This window comes from Trachemys scripta, chromosome 21 (assembly GCF_013100865.1).
Source record: "Trachemys scripta elegans isolate TJP31775 chromosome 21, CAS_Tse_1.0, whole genome shotgun sequence".
Classification (NCBI taxonomy): Eukaryota; Metazoa; Chordata; order Testudines; family Emydidae; genus Trachemys; species Trachemys scripta.
This window is the reverse complement of record NC_048318.1, coordinates 9793505-9816396: the sequence shown is the minus strand read 5'-3', so window position 1 is coordinate 9816396 and position 22892 is coordinate 9793505. Positions and strand designations below refer to the sequence as shown.

At 49.1% G+C, this 22892-nt stretch overlaps 1 protein-coding gene and 2 long non-coding RNA genes across 3 annotated transcripts; all 3 read right to left on the bottom strand.

The window, feature by feature from the left end:
- Positions 1-622: 622 nt before the first annotated feature.
- LOC117868700 (multiple epidermal growth factor-like domains protein 6) lies at positions 623-9698 on the bottom strand. The gene is made up of 11 exons (XM_034754896.1): positions 9410-9698; positions 8879-9028; positions 7858-8037; positions 7052-7168; positions 6487-6636; positions 3640-3855; positions 2816-2920; positions 2534-2678; positions 1909-2123; positions 1417-1635; positions 623-750 (listed from the first exon to the last, which is right to left on the bottom strand). Exons 1-11 carry the CDS (start codon positions 9696-9698, stop codon positions 623-625), a joined length of 1914 nt encoding a protein of 637 aa, XP_034610787.1.
- A 3225-nt stretch (positions 9699-12923) lies between these two features.
- Positions 12924-20956, bottom strand: LOC117868645. The gene is made up of 3 exons (XR_004643681.1): positions 20828-20956; positions 19775-19957; positions 12924-12979 (listed from the first exon to the last, which is right to left on the bottom strand). It is a non-coding gene; the product is annotated as an uncharacterized LOC117868645 (long non-coding RNA).
- A 475-nt stretch (positions 20957-21431) lies between these two features.
- On the bottom strand, positions 21432-22317 carry LOC117868646. The gene is made up of 3 exons (XR_004643682.1): positions 22193-22317; positions 21646-21780; positions 21432-21556 (listed from the first exon to the last, which is right to left on the bottom strand). It is a non-coding gene; the product is annotated as an uncharacterized LOC117868646 (long non-coding RNA).
- Between the last annotated feature and the right edge of the window lie 575 nt (positions 22318-22892).

Below are 22892 nucleotides of genomic sequence, written 5' to 3'. Positions count from 1 at the left end.
TCAAGTACATAAAAGGTTGTTACTAGGAGGTGGGAGAAAAATTGTTCTCCTTAACCTCTGAGGATAGGACAAGAAGCAATGGGCTTAAATTGCAGCAAGGGCGGTTTAGGTTGGACATTAGGAAAAGCTTTCTAACTGTCAGAGTGGTTAAGCACTGGAATAAATTGCCCAGGGAGGTTGTGGAATCTCCATCATTAGAGATTTTAAGAGCAGGTTAGACAAACACCTGTCAGGGATGTTCTAAATAATACACAGTCCTGCCATGAGTGCAGGGGACTGGACTAGATGACCTTTCGTGGTCCCTTCCAGTCCTATGATTTATATGAATCCTGCCATTGCCACTGATTCACTGTGGGACCTCAGGCAAGTCATCTCATCTCGCTGAGCTTAAGTTCCTCATCTATGCAATGGCAGTAACTTTCCCATCTCATAGGGATGCTGAGAGGCTCAGTAAAGTGCTTTGATAGCCACAGGCTCTAACTCTGGGATATTACTTTTTCAGTGTTCTTCTAAGGAAGGATTCAGGTGATTATAAGCATTTAAACAGTCTTCACATGTCTGCTCAGGCAGAGAGGCGCTAGGCGGAGTTCAGCTCTCTAAGTGCACAAGCACCATTGTTACTTCACCCTGTGCATTTCCCTACCTCTGAGCTCAACTTGATCCTTGTGCTGAAGGTTCCCACAGGACAATGCTTGGGGACAGCAGTGCCCTTTGGACAGTAGTGGCCTGGAGGACAAGGGCCAGCCTGACCTGCAATCAACAAGTGAGAAAGGCGTTCAGCTGATTAAAGGCTAGGGATGGAAATGAATATAAAAGGCATTCATTGCTCCTATAATAGCCATGGTCTATTCAAGCCAGCAGCAATTCATCTGTAGATTTCCCACAATTCCTTAATTCTCTCCCACATGGGACACAGTTGAGCTATCATACAAGGTCATTGAGCCATTGTGGCCTCATATCTAGAAAAGGTGAGTGGGAATCTGAACTTTGGGGTTCTGTTGCTAACTCAGGGAGTGAGTGTGATCTAATGATGAGACCAGGGGACTGAGAGGCAGGATACCTGTGCTCTATACCTGATTTAGGAATAGAGCATCTAGTCGTTGGGACTGGGAAACAGGACTTGGAACCCAGGAGTCCTGACCTTCAGTCTCTTCCTCTAACTATTGCTCTCTGCTGCTGTGGATAGGCTAGATCAGCTGCTGAGTCATTTACTCACAATTCACACATCTGGGGTTCAAACAGCAAAAGGGGCTTTTGAATGGGGCCAGAAAGGGGAATTCGAAACAAGCGGCTGAACCAGGAGCCTGACAAGAACTAGGCCCAAGGGCTCGACTCTGAAGTGGGCATCACCACAGAGCCACTAGACTGAACACATACAAAAATCAACGTTGTTTTAGCAAAGGAAAAAGACAGCACCTTGGAGCCTGGCCTCTGGGTTGGGCCTGTCTGATCCCTGTGCACAGTAGTAGCCTTCCCAGCACTCTCCAGTCACATCTGTTGCATTATGGTACAGACAGAACTTCCCTCCATCACAAGCTCTGCACCCAGTGCTGCTCTCCAGCCCTCGTTCAGGGTTGTAGGTCCCTGGTGGGCAAGGCTGCCAGTCAAGACCTGTTCCTTTGGGACAGAAGAAGCCTGAAAGGAGACCACAGTCATGTTTATGGGTGGGAAAGAGACCTAAAGATGACGAATCAGTAACTGAGATCTCAGCAATGGGATCCACATGGTTTTATAGATTCACTAGGGTCACTTGGGCTGAAATTGTTGGACTGAGCATGAAGCTGAAGGAACAGAAACAGGACCCTGGTTGATTTTTCATGGCTCAAGGTCTCTCCTGCATACAGGGGCTTAAAGAAAGTCTTTGGAAAGCACGGAACAAACTAAGCATTTAGTGAACGTACGACTCACCTTTAGGACAAAATTGTGGCATCTGAGGAGGGACACAGTATTTACCCTCTGGGCAGGTGTAGCACTCTTCTCCATGTGTCTGTGGCATGTAAGTGCCAGGGGAGCAGGGGATGGGATTCTTGGTTCCCAGGGGACAGGAGTGTCCCATGGGGCATGGAGCTCCTGAGACGCCATCGGTGGGTGTTGGTGTTCTGGCCCCCGCAATGCAGTAAAACCTGGAGTAGCAAGAGCAGAAGCAAGAGCCATCAAACACCAACAACCTCAAGTCAAAGAAACAATCCCCCTAAGGACACAGGTGGATAACTGACTGAGCAGTGAGCGTGAGGAATGCCGAGCGCTCAACACACAAGGCTGCTGGTTCCTCTTTATACCTAGGAAGGAGCATTTCTGCAGATCCCAAGCCCTGGGTTGACAACAAAGGCACACTGACTGCAGACAGCTGTTCCTACCCAGGGTCCAAGACAGTGTGGTCCCTTCAAGTGAGGAGTTGTGGGTAATTCATGTCAGACCTGAGAATCAGAATCCAGGATGTCCTAGCTCACAGCCCTCAGCTCATTCCAGGAGATAGCTGCTGCTGTCCCTCATTATAGTTACAGAAGAGAAATGTGTGCCGTACTGTACCTACCCTGGGCTGCAGTGTCCTGATGGCACTACCAGTCCAGTGCTATTGCAGTAATGTCCTCCAGGACAATGCTGGCATCCCCGCAGGTTCTTATTCCCTTCGTTGCTGGACCAGGTGCCATGTGGGCACAGAGATGGAGTGGGTGTTCCTGATTAGATAAAGTGCTTCAAAGTCTACTCAGTATCAACATGGGGAGAAGGCAGCAGATCACACAGAGGGGCATTGAAGTCAGAACGAACTGGTCATAGACATTCAGTTGGCTAAGCCACTAATAAATCACTGTACCTGCAAGACAATAATGCCCAGGAGGACAAGGGAGCCCTGTTACTCCATCCATTGGGTCTCTTACTCGGGCACCTCCCTTGCACCAGAATCCTTCAGAGCAGGCCCCTAGAAGGCAGGATACACATTTATACATATAAACAAAGCCAAATGAAAATAATGAGGATTTAAATATAAGTTCCAGGACACAGACACAAAGCGGAAGCCTGATTTGGAACAGTGATAATTTCCCCACCCTGACTTAAAGGGCCATCTCTAGGAATGAAAGGGGAGTGCAATCAGAGTGGTTTGTTCCATCCATAGCTGCTCTGCTGAGCCCGACAGCAAAGGATTTATTGTTACACCTGTCCATTAGGGTAAGGACTGAAACTATGAACTAATTTCAACTAGGCTACCAAACGGCTATGATCTTGGGCAGCTACAAGCCCTGGAGATATTCAAACAGGTATCCTAGACGTTAAAGCGTCTACATCTGAGTTCCATTCCCTCCAATCATTCAGGCTTGCAATTTTACTTAATGAAAGGAACCTTTCCTCCTTTTTAGAATAATCTGATTAGGAAGGGAAAGGATGGGCCACTTGTTCATTTCAGCCAAATATCCCAAGGCACTTTACAAAGTGGATCTTACCCAAATTTTAGAGATGGGAAAAATGAGGCACCAATAGGGGAATAACTTGATCAAACTCACAAATTAAGTGATTGCCAGAGTAAGGAATAGAACCCAGGAGTCCTGACTCCTAGTCCTTTGTTCTAATCATCAGGCAACAACACCCCCCACTAGACACACAGAAAATGCTCAGACTGCCCAAGGATGAATGGCAACATACCTGTTGGGGCTGAGAGACCAGGAAACTCACAGTATTTTCCAAGTGGGCATCTCTGACATTCCTGGATACTCTTCAGCTTCTGCCTGGGACCAAAGGTACCTGAGGGACAGCTGTATTGAGTTCCCTGGTGTGTTCCGGGTGGGCAGTAAAAGCCCTGCGGGCATGGGTAAAGGGTGAAATCACTGACTGGCCCTTGGCTGCTGTCACAGTAATAACCTGAAGGGAAGGCAGAGGAAGAAAAACCAGTTACTGGGAGATATTAGCTACTAAATGTCTACTCATTTACAGATGAGAACTCCAGCAGGCTCTCCTAGGAGTTCAAAAGCTTCCAATTGGTCATTCAAGGAAGAAATCTATTACTGATCTTTAATTATTATTGATCTCAATTACGCCACTGCTGGAACAGATAGACAGTTTTCCAACCACTGCATATTCAAAAGGGATGTCAGAAGCCAGTGGTCCCCAGAGCGTGGGTCACTGGCCATCACAAGAGCATTTACTGATGTCCCCAAGAGAGCTAGCTGGTCATGTGGCGCTGGTTCCTCCTCCCTGGTTCCAGCTGCTACATCCCATTAAAAGAAGATGAAAATACTCTGCACCTCTCCCTAATGTCGCTGTGTCATGTAAGCCAGGGTTGCCATTGCCACAGGGATGCTCACTGATTGCCAGTGGGAAGGGAAGTGGAGTGTGAATGGGGTGGAGAGGCAGTGCGTGACACAGAAAATGCAGTGGGGCAGGAGGGGGACAGCACAAATGAATCACAATATTAAGGTGTGGCTCACACCACGAAAGCCCATGTCATAATCTATAAATTGCTGGGCTATGTTGCAGTGTCGATCCTCCCACAATTAATACGAGAAAAACTGCTCCCTTCTGTATGGCATATCAGACCGGCTCAAGAACGGGGTTATATCACACACTAGCAGCTAAATAATGCTACACAATCTACATCATCAATATCTCTCCGATGTCTGTGAGCGTGCCACTCTTGAGGTGCTGCAACATAAACTAACACTACTACCTGAGGGGAATAGCTCATGGATTCATGGCCCCATGTTGTGACTCTAGACACCCCTGTAGTCACACCCTACATACTACAAAATATGCTGTGTGAGGTATCATTTGAAAACTAACACCACTCTGGTTATTAATATCACTGTAAAGTGTGTGTGTTAATGTTATCTGTGAAGTTATGAATTCCCTCTATATGATGTTACTAGAACATGTTTAAGGCCAGACAGCCTAGCCTAGGTAAAGGTGATAATCTGGTCTGTCCTAGACAAATGAATGTGTGGGTTTACCTCAATGTACATATTAGAGTAAAAAAAAGCATCAAGCTAATCTGGCGGGGGGCGGAGGGGGGGAGGGTATCCTGCTCCTGAACTTGAGAGACCGAAAATCGGCATGGCACTTGCACCACAGAGATACAGGACACTGAATCCCCATGAGGCCTTCATGACTTGTAAAACAAAGACTCTCCCTTTGGGGATATAAGGAACAGAGGGAGGCTCCATTTTTATCCTTCACTTTAGGAGACAAAGGAACCAAGTGATTTAATCTCTGTGATGGATTCTGGCCAGTAAAAGCTGGAAAGGAGACTGTGGGTGAGAGAAACCATCTTGAACAAAGACTGTAACTTGCTAGATTAAGTTGTTGTCTTTCAGATGTATGTTTTCACTTTTATTTGCTTGTAACCATTTCTACCTGTATCCCTGTTACCTGGTAGCACTTAACATGTTAGTAAATTTGTTTTACTTTTACTATAAACCAATTCAGTGCTGCGTTTGAAGGGAAGGGTGTGTTTATTCCTATTAAATTAATAAAATGCAATCCACTGACTTTTAAAGGAGCAGCAAATTTAATAGCTTCTGTGAATGCAGAGAAGTATCTCTGAGGAGCTTGGGGGCTGGAGTTCATGGGTTTTACCTGCTAGGTGAGGTTTGGGAGGACTTTACTGGTGAGGAAGACAGATTGGTGTGGCAGGGACCTGACACGCAGCCTAATCTCCAGCAAAGCTCATACATGCTGAGGCATAGAGGTAACAGTGGCTCACAGCTCTGGGTATCCCCAGCAGTGTGTTACAATGTATCTAAAGTTTCAAAAGTACATAGCAAAAAAAATCTGATCTGCAAACTGTGATCTGTGAGCATCGTTACTTGAAGCAGCAGCAGAATCAAGCCATGTGTGGGGATCGCCCCATAGGGATGGGGGAAATCAGTTTGGATAAAGCCATAGTTTTTGCTCATATTCAGAATCAAACTTGAACCCAAATATTTTTTGTATAGCCTTTAGAAATGTGCTGCTAACTTTACCACTTCTGGTTTCATTTCTGAAGTGCCAATAGAGAGGCCCCTTCTAGTGGTATTTCCATCTAGGACTAGATGTTGAAAGCAGGTTAGAGGTGGATCAGGCCTACCAGGCAGCCCCCTAAATAGAAACCCTGACACTGGAAGGTGGTGAGAAACCACAGGACCTTCCCCCACAAAGAGTCTTGTGATCAGGTAAGGGACAGAGATCTCTCGGGGGGAGGTGCACTGCATGGGGGCCAAGAGAGAAAGTCACACATACTGGGGAAAAGGGTTGACTATGATTCCAAATTCTTGGATATTTGTCTGGACTGAAGCCGTTCTCTGAACCTCCTGTCTATATCGCCCATCGCTGAAAGGGAACCGTCTCTGGCTTTTCACCACTAACTTGGTGAGTAACACCCTTGCTTATACCAAGTTCCTGGCCAATTCACCCATGCCTACTCTCTGTTCCCTCTTCCCTTTGGGCTCTCACCCATCTGTGCCCTGGAATCACTCTTGCCCTGTACTGGATGCCGCGGTTTGCTCTCACGTGCCTTACCTTCCCAGCACTCTCCAGTGGGGGCACTGAGGCCAGAACCTTCACAATAAAATCCAGACGGACAAAGCTGGCACTCAGAAACCATGCTCTGCCCTTGCAGGTTGGAAAAGGTACCAGGTGGGCAGAGCCTAGGCATTGTTGACCCTGCAGCTGAGAGAAGAAAAACAAAACATAACAAACTGACTATGAAACAGTCTAAAGGCTGCTGCCTTCAGGAAACAAGGACTGAAGGAGCCCAGACTGACACAGAAATAATAGAGTCAATCTCTTATAAAGCACTTTTCAGCCATAGGTCTTGAAGTGCTTTACAAAGGAGGTTCAGCATCACTAGCCCCATTTTACAGATGGGCAATCTGAGTCAGAGAGAGAAAGGGACTTGCTCAAGGCCACACAGCAGAAGAGCCAGGAATAGAACCCAAATCTCTGACTACCAGGCTGTGCTCTATCCACCAGTCCACTCTGCCTTTCAATATTTTGTTGCAAAATCACTGATCAGCAGGCCAAGCATTCTGTGGCTAGGACTTCCCCCCCCCCCTCCCCGGCTCAGGGCATCCCAGATACTCACTGCAGTAGGTGCCCGGGGGGCAGATATTCCCAGTAGCACCATCAGTTGGTTTAGAGCTGGCTGCTCCTCCTGTGCAATAAAACCCAGCGGCACATTTCCCGCTGGGTTCAGACAGACCTGGGGGATGGAAAGGACAAAGGGGCTCAACCTGAGGCAAAACACTGCGACAGTGGGGTGGAAGCAGCAGGAGCACATGGGTGAACAGCCGGCAAGGCAGCAGGCTCCAATCTTCCCAAGGGGGAAGCATCGGAAGAGATAACTGAGCACCATTCTCATACAAGAGCTCTGGCTGATCCCCAGGGCTCAACAAGTCATAAGCAGCTTTGTGCCCCTGAAAAGTATTAAGCTAATAACAGCTTATGTTAAACACACCAAAATGGTATTGAAAGAACAATAAAAGCAGCAGGGAATAAATGAACCAAAGGCTGTGATAGCCGTATCTCCAGCCCTAATGGAAGTAGAGAATGAAATGAGTCTGATGGGACACCCTGACCTTTTAGAGCCAAGAGGTTTGGACAGTTCGGCTTAGCTTCAGGACACTTTCAAGTGTTTATCCAGACAAAACCTTATGAGATCTGAACGTTGCTGGCTATAACCAACAGGAGGCTCAGTGACTCACTCAAGGTCACACAGTGACCTATGGCAGAGTCAGGAATAGACCGTAGGTCCCCAGGCTCGCTAAAGGGAACTCAGTGTAAGTACAGTGGCTGGAGGCAGGGACAAAGAGACAAATATTTGCACCAAAATTCTCTCCTTCAAACTGCCCCATGACAGCTCAACCCCAATTTGCATGGCTGTATCCTCACCTGACGCATGGCAGTAAAACCCCGGAGGGCAGGGAATGGGCTCAAGGCTGCCCTCAGGGCAGTAGAACCCAGCCATGCACTTCCCTCCGGTGGCAGTGGCTGGACACAGGCAGTTGGCATTGGTGTAATTATCCAGGTCGAAGGGCTGTGCGGTCCATGCAGCCGATACACAGAACCAGCCTGAGCAATGAACACACAAACAACGTGGCTGAGAAAATAGCAGCAGCAGCGGAGCCCCAAAAGTTACCATGGATAAACAGGGTGTATGGTACACCACCTTGGTACAATAGTGAATCCCACTGTGCACGCAACAGGCCAATGGTGCCAGGGTGTAACACCACCATGGTATAATAGTGAATATGTTGTGCATGTGACAGGCTGATGGTGCAACAGCATAACACCAGCATGGTATAAAGATAAATACAACATGCATGTAACAGTGTAATGCTGCAACCATGTACCACCACCATGGCATATAATGATAAAATCTATAACAACCCCAAGATCAGTCCTTCATTGCCTGGACTAGCAGTGACTGGGAAGGCTGCGGAGAGAGTTGCTCTTAGTCTCTTGAGTGGGAAGGAACAATACCATCCAGCCACTTCAGGTGGCTTCACAGAGAGACTCTAGAAGGCACCACATCTGGCCCATTTAGGCAAGGACCAGCCAAACAATCTTCAGGCCTTACTAAGAGGAGACCATTCTCTGTGGCCAGTATGCACATGGTGCTGCTCCTGCTGGACTAAACTCCAGGGCCTGAATTCTCATTTGCATTGAGGATGGAGTGCTGTAAAGAGCACTTCACATAAAGGAGGATCAGGTCTTTAAAGCCTACATGAGTTACAGAGCAAGTGCCCCTGTGTACAGAGACAGAAGAGCCATCTCAGGGCAAGGGCAATGTGCACACATGCTGGCACACTTGTTTCCATCTGCACATACAGGCAGGGCATATGAGCTAGCTGGGAACCTCATAGGACCCCTCCACCCTTCGGAACGTGCGGCCAAACTGACCTGGACTCACCTGCATCACACTTCCCTGACACGGCTGTTAAATTCTCCTTCCCGCAGTAGTGCCCTGGGGGACAGGGCAGGCAGCTATCCAGGCTCTGGGTCATGGGGTCAGGGTTATAATAACCCCGGGGGCAAGGAAACTCAGTGGCAAACCTTGTTGCTTAGAAATGAAGAGAGAGAGAGAGAGAGAACTTTTCCTGGTATTCATAAGACATAAATACAATTCCTGCTATAAGCTCTTACATTATAATTGAACACTGCCCCTGCTGGTGTGTCTCAGCTCGCCCTGCATATGGGGTAGCTCAGACGGCAAGACCCAGTCAGTCTCTGGACTCTGCTGACATTGCAGATAAGGGGGATTCAAGCTAGTTGTGTTCATGACTTGTGTGATCCAGATACTTGTTCACAAAGAATTGGACTGAGACCAACTAGCTCATTTCTCAGAAGCTACTGTTGCATTTAGAATGTGAATATTTCAATCTGGCTAATGGCATGTTTAGGACTCCAACCCCGTGTCCCAGGAGCAGGGCTTGTTTCTCACCTTTGGGGCAGTAGAAGCCAGGTGGGCAGGGGTAGGCATGGTAGCTGGTGGTGTTTTCAGGGCAGTAGTAGCCAGCTGCACAAGGCGAACACGCAGCTTGTCTGGTCAGATTGTTATAAGTTCCTGCAAGGCAGGGAAGGGGATAGCCGGTCCCTTCTGGACAGAAGTGGCTCACAGGGCAAGGGCCTCCTTTGTGCCATATGTCTGTGAGGAAGAAAGTGAAAAGCAGTGGGAACAAAGGCAAGAGATTGCACCCAGACACTGGATGTTTCTCTCTTGTTGTGGCCATTGTGATCCCACAAGGGAGATCGAGAGGAGGCAGTGCCAGGTTAGAAAATTACCAGACACCAGTCTCCAGGGTATCTGAGCTTTGGGAACGATCAATGCAGCATGCACAGAGTCCTTCCTTACAATGTACTTCACAGGCAAGACTGAGCCAAGTCTTACACAACATTCAGCCTCCCTACATTTTTCCATGAAAACATTTTCATGCATTAGCCTCGCTTGAACCAGCTTTGGAGAACGCGGAAGGAGATGGAACAGCCATCAGGAGAGTTCAGGTTCTGGGCCTAGGAAATTATTTCTCCTCAGAGAGCATGGAGTACAAAGGCAAAGATGGGGGGAGAGTGGGAAACCTCCAGTACTGATGGGAGCCTGTAACTTCACTCTGCTGCAGTGCCCAACATACACAGCTATTGGGATAGTGTAGACCAATGGAATGTGCTTCCCATTTCACATGTGCATGGTTTGTTTCAAATACTCTTCCCTAGAGGGCAATGGGCATGGCTTATGTGAGGGCCTGGCCAAAGATATATAAGGGTATTAAGTAGATAAGTGGAACAAGCATAGTTCATCTGCTGATGGGAGGGATCCAGCAGCTGAGTGGGCTGCAGACAATAGACAATAGCTATTAGGGAGATGCGGGGGATGAAGTCAGCAAGTGAGGGAGAGATTAGAGGGGTGGGAGAGTCCTGGGAAATCAGGTCCTATTCCCCTAGGTATGTTTAGATCCAGTGTGGCCAGGTGGCAATGCTTTAGGCAAAGTCAAATGCCCGACAGTGAATGCCGGAGGCAGGTGAAGGCACCGCTTACAATGAACCACCCTGGCTTAAGGTTTATCGTACCTTCACCCAGCAACATCCTCACCTGCTGGGGAGGAGGAGGAGGCTCCAGCGAGGCAGTAGTAGCCAGCAGAGCAGGATCCCGAGGGAGCGGCGAGACCGGTTGAGCTGCAGTAATAGCCAGGCGGGCACACAGTGCAGCTTGACTCCAGCCAGAGGTAGAGTCTGGGGAGACAATTGTGGCATAGCTGGGAAAGAGGGCAGCTAAGGCCAATGTACTCCATTTGCCACCAATACCTAGCATCGTGTGCTGTGATAAATATTCCTCTTTACAGGAGCCACTTTGCTCTTTATATCAACCTAGGGACAAAAATCACACTTCTCCGATCCAGAAACCACAACATGATACAGCTCCACCGCTTCTGTACCAATGCCACAGTCCCACAATCTACCCTCCGATATCACAAATCACATCACTGCCCACCGCTCAGCATCCAGTACATTTGTCTGTTCATTTTTCCATTCACGTGCTGTCCCCAGTGTGGTTCGGTCCTTTCCCTGTGTTTCATTCCGTCCCGTCTCGCAGCTATACTATCAATGTGCTGGCACCAGCACTGCCAACAAGCTTCAACTCACGGGGGATTGAAGGGAGCCTGAGGCTTATATAGTCAATACAAAGGCACCTGCATGGTGAACCATTCAGCACTGCACTCTGCTGCTTACAGAGTAAGTATGAAAAACCACCTAGAGGAAAGACTCCAGAAGCAGGTTAAAGAATGCATATAGTGCACCTGCCCATGGGAACAGCAGGAGAAAGACAGAGCCTCTGTTTTCAAGCCAGCATGACCACAGCCAAAGAGTTCACCTGTCCGAGAACGTGCCCACGGGGCATGGAAATGGGATGCTGGTCCCAGCTGGGCAAAAATGCCCAGGTGGGCATGGGCCTCCAGTGCTTGTATTTGTGGATCCATCAGGGTTTGGGACACTGGCTCCTGTATTGAAACACAAAGGGAAAACAAATCCCAAATGACAAAGATTGCAACTCTTTGGCCACTTTGGCCCCTGTGGCTAGGGTGGCCAAACTGGCACTTTTACAGGTAAAGTGTGGCTTACAGAGCCCCCCCCCCCCATTCTCCATCTACCAAATGTGGGGGAGTGGAGATAGGGACTCCTGCCCTGCAGTGGGATGGTGGGGCTAGGGGCTTCTGCCCAGTAGGGATGGGGTCTAGGGAGCAGAAGCTCCGAGCAGGTGTGCCTGGCTCTTGAACTGCTGAAGATTATTGTATGCGGCTCAGAGGATCAGTAAGTTTGGCCACTCCTGGCATAAACAAAGGTATGTACTGTGTTTAACACAAGCTCTCCTTGCATTAAGATTGCAACCACCACAGATGGAGGCTTGTTTCTAAATATTCCATGTGGACTGGACTCTATCCAGGGGAAAATCTTAGACTTGGCCTCAGTATCAACAAAATATTAATGAGAATCTCCCGAGAGAGAAAGCGCATGGGTAAAGATCTGATACTAATCTAAGGAGTGGCCAGGCCTAACAACCCCAGACAGTAAAAAATTAATTCAGGCCTTTAAAAACCATGAGAATTTTAATTTTTTTTAATTGGGTTGATTTGATTTGTTTCCGTTGCACTTGGGTCACATTTCAGGCTTTGCTCCACAACCATGGGGACTAGAAACTTACTTTTTTTTTCTAAATCAACACTGAAATTCTCATAAAATCACAAGAATACAGGACCAGAGGGCTTTAAGAAAAACATCAAATATTCTGGACATCGGCAGCACAAAGACTTATCAGTGAGAAACTCACGTGGTTTGGTAAACAAAACCTATGGAGTGTTTTGTATTTTACAGAAGCACTGGCTCTGGACGGAGCCCAGAGCTGCTGCTGCTGCTTCCCTCTCATCTTGCAACCCCATGGTTCTGAGAAAACTGAGTTCTGATTCTTTATGAATGTCATCGCAGAGAGGCCGAGGCATCTGCTCATGTGCCAGAATCAACCCCCCATACTTTGCAAATAATTTCTGCCACTTGCCAAGAGTCGATACATAGTTTCAAGCCCCATCCTGCCAAGTAAGCACTCATAGTCTAAGAGATTACACTGTTTGTCATGCCAACCGACCATGCCAACACCATCATGCCAACCTCATGCTCCAAAGCCTCTCTGCCATCACCTCATATTAATGCTACTGCACCAGCTTCCTATCACAGTGCTAACATGCCAACTTCACACACCAGCCCACTTTGCCATCCTCCTGTCCAAAACTTCTATACCTACCTAATGCCTCAGCAACCTGATGGCAACTTCTCTTTCCAGGAGGAGGCAGGATAAATTAAACAGACAGAATAGAAGAGCTCAGGGAATATGGAGAAGATAAGGACCCCGTTCTCTTCCTCCTTTTGCCCTTGGGAATGCTAAGTCAAGTACCTGCTGTGCAGAAGAATCCTGGCCAGCAGGGGCCACTCGGAGAGGATAATCCCCATTCTCCACAAAACATCCCTGGAGAAATACACAGGGGAGAGAGTATCATTTAACTGGAAAGAGCACTGGGAAAACCAGCGTACAGTGTGCACTTCTGAGCAGGGAGAGGGTGAATCAGTGAGAGATCCCGTCATAGCATCATCACAACTGGAAAAGCATCTTTCCAATTTAAAATTTGCTCCTGTGAGACACCATGGATGTTAGAGCATCCTTATCTCCTCCAGGGCAATATCAGACATTGGTTCACAATGGGGACACTACAGATAGCATTTAAGTATATTTTTATATCATTGTTTATTTTACATTTGTTTCCTGGAAGTAAAATGCATTCATTAGGGGTTTGGGACAGTGGCGCCAATTCAAACATTTCTTGGGAGGTGGGGGAAGAGGAGGTTACTCACCCTGTGCAGTAACTGACGTTCTTCGAGATGAGTGTCCCTGTGGGTGCTCCACTACAGGTGTTGGTGCGTCCCTGCGCCTTCGCCCGGAGATTTTTGCAGCAGTACTCATAGCGGCCACGCATGCTCAGAATCTGCCCCCCGCTGTGACTCTAGGGTAATAGAACGCATGCGTGGCCGGTCTCCTCAGTTCCTTCTCTACCACGGAGGCCCCCCAACTCCGAAGTAGAGGGGAGGAGGGTGGGTAGTGGAGCACCCACAGGGACACTCATCTCGAAGAACGTCAGTTACTGCACAGGGTGAGTAACCTCCTCTTCTTCTTCGAGAGATGTCCCTGTGGGTGCTCCACTACAGGTGACTTAAAAGCAGTGTATCTTAAGGAGGTAGGGACTTCGGATCTGGTAGGAAGGCCGTTGAGAGTACCGCCCTGCCCAAGCGTATGTCAGATAAAGGGCCTTGAATAAGGGCATAGTGTTTAACAAAAGTATGGTCAGATGACCAGGTGGCTGCTTTACAAATGTCAGCCAAGGGAACTTTGCGTAAGAACGCGATGGAGGCAGCCAGAGATCTAGTGGAGTGTGTTCTAATGCCATCTGGAGGTGCAACCCCTTTCATCTGATAGCACAGCCGGATACACTGGGAGATCCAGTTCGAGAGTCTCTGGGTAGAAATAGGCATGCCCTTGGAGCGCTCTGCAACAGAGACAAAAAGTCTCGAGGAGGTTCTAAAGGGTTTGGTTCTATCCAAATAGAATGACAAGGCTCTGCGAACATCTAGTGTATGCATTGAGGCTTCAAAGGAGTTTGCATGTGGTTTCGGAAAAAAAGTCGGGAGGTGTATGGGTTCATTAATATGGAATGATGAGTGTACCTTTGGAAGAAATTTGGGGTGCAATCTGAGGGTAACCTTGTCTTTAAAAAATATCGTATATGGTGGATGAGCCATGAGAGCTGCTATTTCTCCTGCCCGTCTGGCAGAAGTAATTGCCACTAGAAACGCTGTTTTCATGGAGAGGTGTAAAAGGGAGCACGTGGCTAGGGGTTCGAAGGGTTGTTGAGTTAGGGCAGACAGTACCAGATGAAGGTCCCAGGGGGTGGTCGGTTGTTTAATGTCTGGATATAAGGTTTGTAGGCCCTTGAGGAAACGCTTCGTAGTAGCGTGAGCAAAGACAGACGTATCATCAATTCTGTCGTGGAAAGTCGTAATAGCAGCTAAATGGACCCTGATGGAGCTGAAAGAAAGGCCGGATCGCTTAAGGCCCAAGAGATAGTCCAACGAAAGAGGTACTGAGGTAGGAGAAAGATGTTTGGCAGAACACCAATGTGTGAATCGTTTCCACTTTTGAAGATAGGTCTTGCGAGTAGATTGCGTTCTGCTATGTAGGAGCACCTCCTGAACTTGTTCGGAGCAATCTAATTCGCGTTGGGAGAACCACGTAGGAACCAGGCCTTGAGGTGAAGCATGGACAGGTTGGGGTGGAGAAAACGACCGTGCTGTTGAGATAGAAGGTTCGGAATAAGCGGCAGGGAGATTGGTGGTTGGATTGACATTCTGGTGAGGAAGAAACCATGGTTGTCTGGGCCACGATGGGGCAATGAGGATCACCTTGGCTCGATCCGTTCGTATTTTTATCAGAACCCTGTTGAGAACTGGTATCGGGGGAAACGCATAGAATAGGTTTCGGTGCCATGAGATCATGAATGCGTCCCCCAGGGAATGTTTGCCCAGTCCTGCTCTGGAGCAGAAATTGAGACATTTCTTGTTCTTTGCAGTTGCAAAGAGGTCTATTGTTGGGTAACCCCAGATGCTGAATACCTCGTGAATGGTTTTGTCGTCTATCTCCCACTCGTGGTCCCATGGGAAGCGTCTGCTCAGTTCGTCCGCTGTGGTGTTCATGATTCCGGGAAGATAGGCTGCTGATACCCGGATGTTGTTCGCAATGCACCAATTCCAGAGCTTCATAGCCTCTGTGCACAGCGAATGGGAACGAGCTCCGCCCTGCCTGTTTACGTAAAACATGCAAGCAATGTTGTCCGTCATTATGCGTACGTGATGATGTTTGATTAGTGGCAGGAAGTGACGGCACGCGTTGCGAATGGCTCGAAGTTCTAGTACATTTATGTGCAGGGAGGTCTCGGTTGGTGACCATAGTCCCTGTACTGTGTGATGAGACATATGTGCACCCCACCCTGTCATAGATGCATCGGTGGTCAGAATGCGTGATGGAGCCTGTTGAAGAAACGGGACTCCAGAACAAAGGTTGGAGTGGACGGTCCACCAACGTAGCGAATCTTTGACTGGAGTAGGCAGGGAGAGAGTCTTGTTCAAAGAATGCATGTTCGGTTTGTAAACTGTCGCCAGCCATGCTTGGAAGCACCTCATGTGTAGGCGTGCATTCTGGACGACAAAAGTGCACGAGGCCATGTGACCTAGTAGTTGCAGGCAGTCTCGGGCAGTTACCTGAGGGCTGTTGCGAATAGTTGTGGCCAGTTGGTTTATGGAATTGAAGCGATCGGGTGGGAGCGCTGCTAGCCCCGTCCGAGAGTCGAGGTCTGCGCCTATGAACTGCAGGTGCTGGGTGGGGCGTAATGTGGATTTGTCTCTGTTTATTTGTAGGCCGAGAGATAGAAAGCATTCGACTGTGAGCCGTGTGAACAGGAGCGCCTCGTCAAATGATGAAGCTTTGAGGAGGCAATCGTCGAGGTAAGGGAATATTACGACCCCTTGTTTCCTGAGGTAGGCAGTGACTACAGCTAGAAGTTTGGAAAAAGCACGGGGGGCTGTAGATAGGCCGAAGGGGAGTACCCTGTATTGGAAATGTGTGGAACCAAGGGTAAATCGGAGGAAACGTCTGTGGGCCGGATGTATAGTGACATGGAAATAGGCATCTTGTAGGTCGAGGGCAGAAAGCCAGTCGCCGCGCTCCAGCGCTGGGATTATGGTAGTGAGGGTCACCATCTTGAACTTTTGCTTTTTGATGAATCTGTTGAGCCGCCTGAGATCGAGGATTGGTCGCCATCCCCCATTTTTCTTCTCCGTTAAGAAATAATGGGAGTAAAAACCCTTCCCTCTGTGTCGCTCTGGCACGATTTCTACTGCTCCCAGATGAAGGAGATGTTGCACTTCTTGGAGGAGTAGCTGCTCGTGAGAAGGGTCCCTGAAGAGGGACGGGGAGGGTGGGTGGGTGGGAGGTAAGGAGAGGAAGGGGATGACGTATCCAATTGTAACTACCTCTAAGACCCACTTGTCGGAGGTAATCTTCCTCCATTGTTGGAAAAAAGGTCGTAGGCGGTGTCCAAAGATTGGTGTGCCGGCTGAAGTGAGGGCGTTGCTTTCTAAACCCTCGACCAAGTCTTCAAATCTGCCTATTAGCTGGTGGGGGGTTGAGGCGCCCTTGTAGAGTTTGGGCGACGTCGCTGGAATCTTGGTCGTGGACGTTGCGGCTGTTGCTGTTCCTGCGGTCTATGGGAAGGTTGTGTAAATGCGGGATAACGTGGCCGGTGGTATGGTTGGTATCGATATTGTCGTCTTCTTGCCGTAGGTGCCTGGAGACCTAAAGACCGGAGGGTTGTTCTGGAGTCTTTCATTGAATGAAGCACTTCATTCGTGTTAGAAGCAAAGAGTTTGTCACCGTCGAAGGGAAGATCTTCAATTGTGTTCTGAACTTCGCGAGGAAAAAAGGAAGAGGAGAGCCATGAGCCCCGTCGCATGACTATCGCTGTAGCGGTAGATCTTGCCGCTGTGTTGGCTACATCGAGGGCTGCTTGAAGAGTGGTGCGTGAAATGGCTTGGCCCTCAGAAACTATAGCTCTGAACTGTTGTTTTCTTTGTTCTGGAATGTCATCAATAAAGTCCATTAACTTATTATAGTTTTTATGGTCGTATTTTGCCAGGACTGCAGTATAATTAGCTATACAAAATTGGAGGGTGGAGGATGCATAGACCTTGCGACCAAACAGGTCCAGTCGTTTGCTATCCTTGTTAGGTGGGGCAGAACGAGAATACTGTTGTCTAGCCCTCTGGTTCGCAGCGTCTACTACCAATGAGTTTGGTGCTGGGTGAGTAAAAAGGAATTCAGAGTCCTTTGGAGAAATAAAATACTTCTTGTCCGCTTGCTTGCAGGTAGGTAGGCTTGTCGCTGGAGTCTGCCAGATGGACTTAGCGGGTTCTAAAAGGGCTGCGTTAATTGGGAGTGCCACTCTGGAGGAAGAAGGGGGCTGTAGGATGTTCGTTAGCTCATGCTGTTGTTCGGGAACCACGTCCAGGTTAATGTTTAGGTCAGTAGCAACTCTCTTAAAGAGGTCCTGGAATTTTGTATATTCATCAGAGGGAGTGGGAGGAAGGGGAAGTAATGCTTCCTCCGGTGCTAACTCCGGGTCTGTTGGACCAGGGGAAGGGCTAGGTTTATCCTGGGAACGTGGCTGTGTTGCCAGGCGTCTCGTGTCACTAGCATATGCATTAGGAGACGGCGCTGGATCAGTGTTGCGCCTGGTCGAGTGGCCACGGGGCATGTGTTCCCGAGGGTATGATGCCCATGGTGTCCAGTATTGCCATGGTGGCGGGTAGGGCATAGGTGGTGCCATCCAGGGGTTCATCCCCCAAGGGGCAGGGTCCTGAGAGTGGGATGAGGTAGTATTTCCATAGCCCTTATTGCTCTGGGTCCGGGGCTGGGAGTCATGATATGGGGAAAAAACTCCCTGTGGATCTGCTTCCTCCTCACTGGAGGAAAACTGCTCAGATCCTGACTCAGGCATCGAAACAGAATATGCATTCATGAGCGGAGACTGCAAGGTAGGTGATACTAGAAGATCAGCTGTCTGGGTAAAAGGAGTGAATGCAGCTCCTGCGGGAGATGAAAGCCGAGCCGATAGAGGCTGCTGCACAAGAGCATTCCTGCGTTCGGGGCTTCTGGCTGTGATCTGTGTGTCAGAATGCCCCGCAGGCGTCGGTGCCGCGGTCTGTGCCGGGCGAGAAATGTCGGGCTGCCTCGGGTGAGGCGTGCCGTGGAATGTCGGCACCGTCTCATTTGCGGTGCCAAACGGTGCCGTCACTGAGGCAGGCAACTGGAAGCCTGATGCCTCGGCACCGGAGCCTCTCGGCGGCGCTGAAGCCTCAGGCGGCTTTTGCGCTGTTCCGGAGGAGCCTGGCTCATGAAAATTGCTGAGGCGAGGGATCACAGGCAGAGAGATCATCGATCTGCCTGGAGAAACTTTATGCCTCATAGTCTTGCTCGGTGAGGAAAGGTGCCCCTTCTTCATAGACTTCTTGAGCTTTTTTGAGGGGGGGGGGCTGTGTCGGGTAGCGGAGCCGGCTTCAATGCCTGGGTCTGAAACTGACCCGATAGATTTTTGAAGCAGGAGCAGTTTGAGTTTAAGCTCCCTGTCTTTCCGTGCCCTGGAGCTGAGTTTACAGCAGTGGGCACATTTTTGGGGAATGTGAGCTTCCCCCAAACATTTTATACACTTTGAGTGCCCGTCCGATGACGGGATAGCTTCCTTACAAATAGCACAGCGCTTGAAACCGGTGGAGCCCGGCATAGCCGCGGCTGACAGGAAAATTTTTTTTTTTTTTTTTTTTTTTTTTTTTAAGATAAACTGGGTAAGTAACTAATTTAACAGAGAAAACTGACAGAAAACTGGTTTCTAAAGGATAATTAAGGCAAAAGTGAAGGATTCTCTAATGAGTCTGCTGAGCTCCGTCTCAGGCCGGGGACGGTTGAGAAGGAACTGAGGAGACCGGCCACGCATGCGTTCTATTACCCTAGAGTCACAGCGGGGGGCAGATTCTGAGCATGCGTGGCCGCTATGAGTACTGCTGCAAAAATCTCCGGGCGAAGGCGCAGGGACGCACCAACACCTGTAGTGGAGCACCCACAGGGACATCTCTCGAAGAAGAATTCCAGTCCCTGCCCCTCCCAGCAGGAACCCTATTCCGGTTCTTGCTCATCCCCCCACCCTCTTCCTGCAGGGATCCCCACTGTCCCTCGGGTGTGGCGTTTCCCTTCTCTCTTACTAACACAATGCATGAGCTGGTACCCCCAGGAGTGGAGTTCTCAGCAGATTCTCCTGCCCTCTACCATACTGGAACAGACTCCCTGTGCATCAGATTGCAACGCCATTTGGCCTGGCTATGGTGAAGGGGCAGACGGGTCAAATTTGAGTGGCGTTGCAATCATGCAGCACCAGTACAGGACGGCTGCTTAAAAATGGTGAGCCCATGCCCCCCCACCCAGCTCCACAGCCTATGTAATTGTGAGAAAGTGCAAAAATCTTGGGGTAGGGGGTTGCCCCCTCTGAACTCCCAGTTGGCAGCACTGGTTTGGGAAAAGAGGTGGCACGTGGAGTGGTCTCTCTCTTACAGAGTGGTCTGCAGGATGGGAGAGCTGGAGAACGACTGCTCTAAGAGGTTTCCTTACCTGCAGGGCATTGCTGGCACCTCTCGGCCTGGCTGATTCCATGAGATGGGTTGTAAGTGCCAGCTGGACAAGGGTAAAAGCTGATTCCAGTCTTCTGGGGGCAGTAAAAGCCAGGTGGACAATGGTGCATTATGCCGCGCTGACAGTGAAACCCAGCTGGACATGGGAAGCATTTGTCTTGACCTGAGAGGGCAGTTCAGGAAAGGAAAGAAAAAGCACCACTGAATGGCTCACTTCTGTAAGACTCTTTCTTGCCTGGTTCTAGACTTGAAATAGGAGGACTGGAATGGTATTTTCTTTGCTTTCCTGGCTTCACTGGTCTTTATACATACTGGAAAGCTCATGAGGCAGTTTGTTTTAGCAAGCTTTCCAGCCCTGGTTTGCAGGTCGAGGTACTTTGCAGAAGCATCTACATTTCTGGGTGCTTACACAAAAGGCCAGCAGCCACTGTAAGGGCATTTCTACTCACCTCCAGGTCTGCCCACTTGATGGATGCACAACAATGAGGAAATCTGGTTGAATATTTAACAGCTGTTATTGTAGAACGAGAGCTGCTTTTGTGCTTCTAGGACTTGGGCTGCTCTAGGAGTGACACATATGGAACATTGTCCTTTGGGACACATCATCCCAGGACACAGTGAAACAATTGTCTCCCCGTCATGATGCAGCATCCTCATGATATGACAGTGCAACAGCCCTGAAAATATTTGGGGATGTAGTTTCATGTCTTTCAGCCCAGCTTGCAGGACATGGGATTGCCCCACTCCAATCAGAATAGGTGGAGACCCTGCTTTGACTTGCAGGGTTATTTATAACCATGCTGTAAGGGTTAATGCTTGTCACACTGCTAACTCCTAGGCATCACAGATCTACAGGACTTTAAATGGTGTTCCACACACTTATGCAAGCAAGTAATTTGTTCTGGTAGGCATACTGCACTGTAATAGGGTAACAGGAGAATAACACTGGAGCCGTGGAGTGCAAACTGGATTTCTAGTTCCCTTCCAGTTAGATGGTAGCTTAAGCAAAGCAGCCCTCTCCCCAACCCCTGACCTGTTGCATTGCTGTATTCCCCATCTGGGCACGGGGAGGGTGCTGCTGAGCCTGCAAGGCAGAAGTGTCCTTCAGGACAGAGATCCCCCGTCACAGCATCCATTGGCTTTGGGGTCCGTGTCCCTCCTGTGCAGTAATAGCCTGAAAGCAGAGAACACAGGGAATTCATCGCTCACCTTGTCTTGCTGCAGAAGTGGGAGGGCACTCAGCAGAAAATAAGAACCATTATAGTGATGGTGTGAGTGAATTGGCTGATAGTTGGAAAAGTTGTTGACATGTCTCACCTGCTGCACAAAGCCCTGTAGGGGAAACCTGGCCTGCCACATTGCAGAAGAACCCAGGGGGACAGGGTAGACACCAGCTGGCATCCTGGGCTCCCCTCCTCTCGTTCCAGGTACCAGCAGGGCATGGCATCTCGCTTGGGTGTTTCGTGCCAGCAGGGCAGTAATAGCCTGCTAGGCAAAGATCACCAAAAGGAAGTCCCACCTGGATCAAGGAAAACAAGGTGGATATTGTGCCTGATGCACTTCACAGTGTGTTAGAGGGTCAGGCGTCACCAGCCTAACTAATACTCACGGGTGAGGTGCTGTTGGACCCTTGGGCACAATAATATCCTGGCTGGCACAGTCCCTCAGGCATGGCCAGACCCGCTGTGCTGCAGTACATGCCTGCCATGCAGGGTTTGCAGGATCCTGTCCCCATGGCACCGAGTATGTCCATGTAAGTGCCCTGCACAGAGAAAGCTATTGAAGCCCTCGGAGGGCAAGAAATATCCAAGGAAGAACTTCTAGATGGAAGGAAACACTCTTGGCTCTTACCACTGGACATGGGAGAGGCAGGATACTCCGAGCTGGGCAGTAATGCCCTTTGGGACAAGTCACAGGTTCAGCCAGGCCGGTCTGATTGCAAAACGTCCCCTCTGGGCACTCTCTACACAGAGACTGACCAAGGACCTAGAGGGAGAACATAGCAGGAACTGAGTGTCAGAGCCCCCGCTTGTTCAGAATGAAAGTTGTGAGCAATGGGAAGGGTGTCACGGGTGTCACAGGCCCATCTGCTGTTGTGGATAACACCATGTGTCTGGATAGCAACAAAAGGGGTACGGTTTACAAAGCAATCTAAAGACGTCAGAGCAGATCCCTGTCCTGGACTGCAGGACATACTGCCCCTCTTCCACCCCACTCCAGACTTGGTCAGAATTTAGTCTGTTGCAGCTGGGTGAGCGTCAAGCTTGAGAGAAAATCTGAAGCCAACAGAGTTTCATTAGTCTGGTGCTAACATCTCACACATATCTGCCCCCCTGATTCAGATTCTGAAGGCTTCTATGGACCCAGAATAGTCAGTAGCTTAGTTCACTGCACTTACAGGCTGGAAACTCCCAGGAGGGCAGGGTTCTGGTCTGAAAGCTCCGGCCAGCGAATAATGCCCCTCCATGGCCACATGCTGAAGGGGAGTCTTGGCAGCTCCAGTACAGAAGTAGCCAGGTTTGCAGGGTCCAGTGGGAGCTTGGCTGTTTGTCCCATCACAGTACAGCCTGGGTTTGGGAAACCACACATCATAAGGAGACACATTTCCTTTTGACACAGGAAAGCATTGTCTTAAAACAATAAATGCCCCACTAACTGGTTGGAATCACATAGGATTCACAGATCCTCAAGGTGCATGGATCTTATAGGGATAATGGAGGAAAGGCCATCCTTCATCCAGAATTTAATTATTTTCATCAAGTCTTATATTTCACAGTTTGATACTGATAAGAATAAAGCTTCATTCCCCTTAATAACTGTTAGGGAAATGTGAACCAAAACTTTTCAGTAGAGATCAGACTAGCTTACAAAAGTTCAGATGCCTCCCCCCCCCCCCCCACAACCCAACCCTCAAACTCCTAGCGCCACAAGCCTGGGTTGGAAAAGCACACACGGGAGATATTCTCATGAGATTCCTGGTAGATTCCAACTCCTGGGTGGAACACAAATACCATCAGATACCTCTTTGTTATATTGTCATGTATCTTACTGGCTGAAACTGGGTGCACAGGAATGCAGTAATAGAAAATACCGGGGTG

Excerpts from the sequence above, each read along its gene's own strand:
- LOC117868700 (XM_034754896.1), bottom strand. The coding sequence starts at position 9,698 with ATGGCCACAACAAGAGAGAAACATCCAGTGTCTGGGTGCAATCTCTTG. Across the intron at positions 2,124-2,533 it reads TCAGGACACTGCAGCCCAGG|GTTTTACTGCATTGCGGGGG; the intron begins GTAGGTACAGTA and ends TTGCTACTCCAG. Across the intron at positions 1,636-1,908 it reads GCCACAATTTTGTCCTAAAG|GCTTCTTCTGTCCCAAAGGA; the intron begins GTGAGTCGTACG and ends GTCTCCTTTCAG.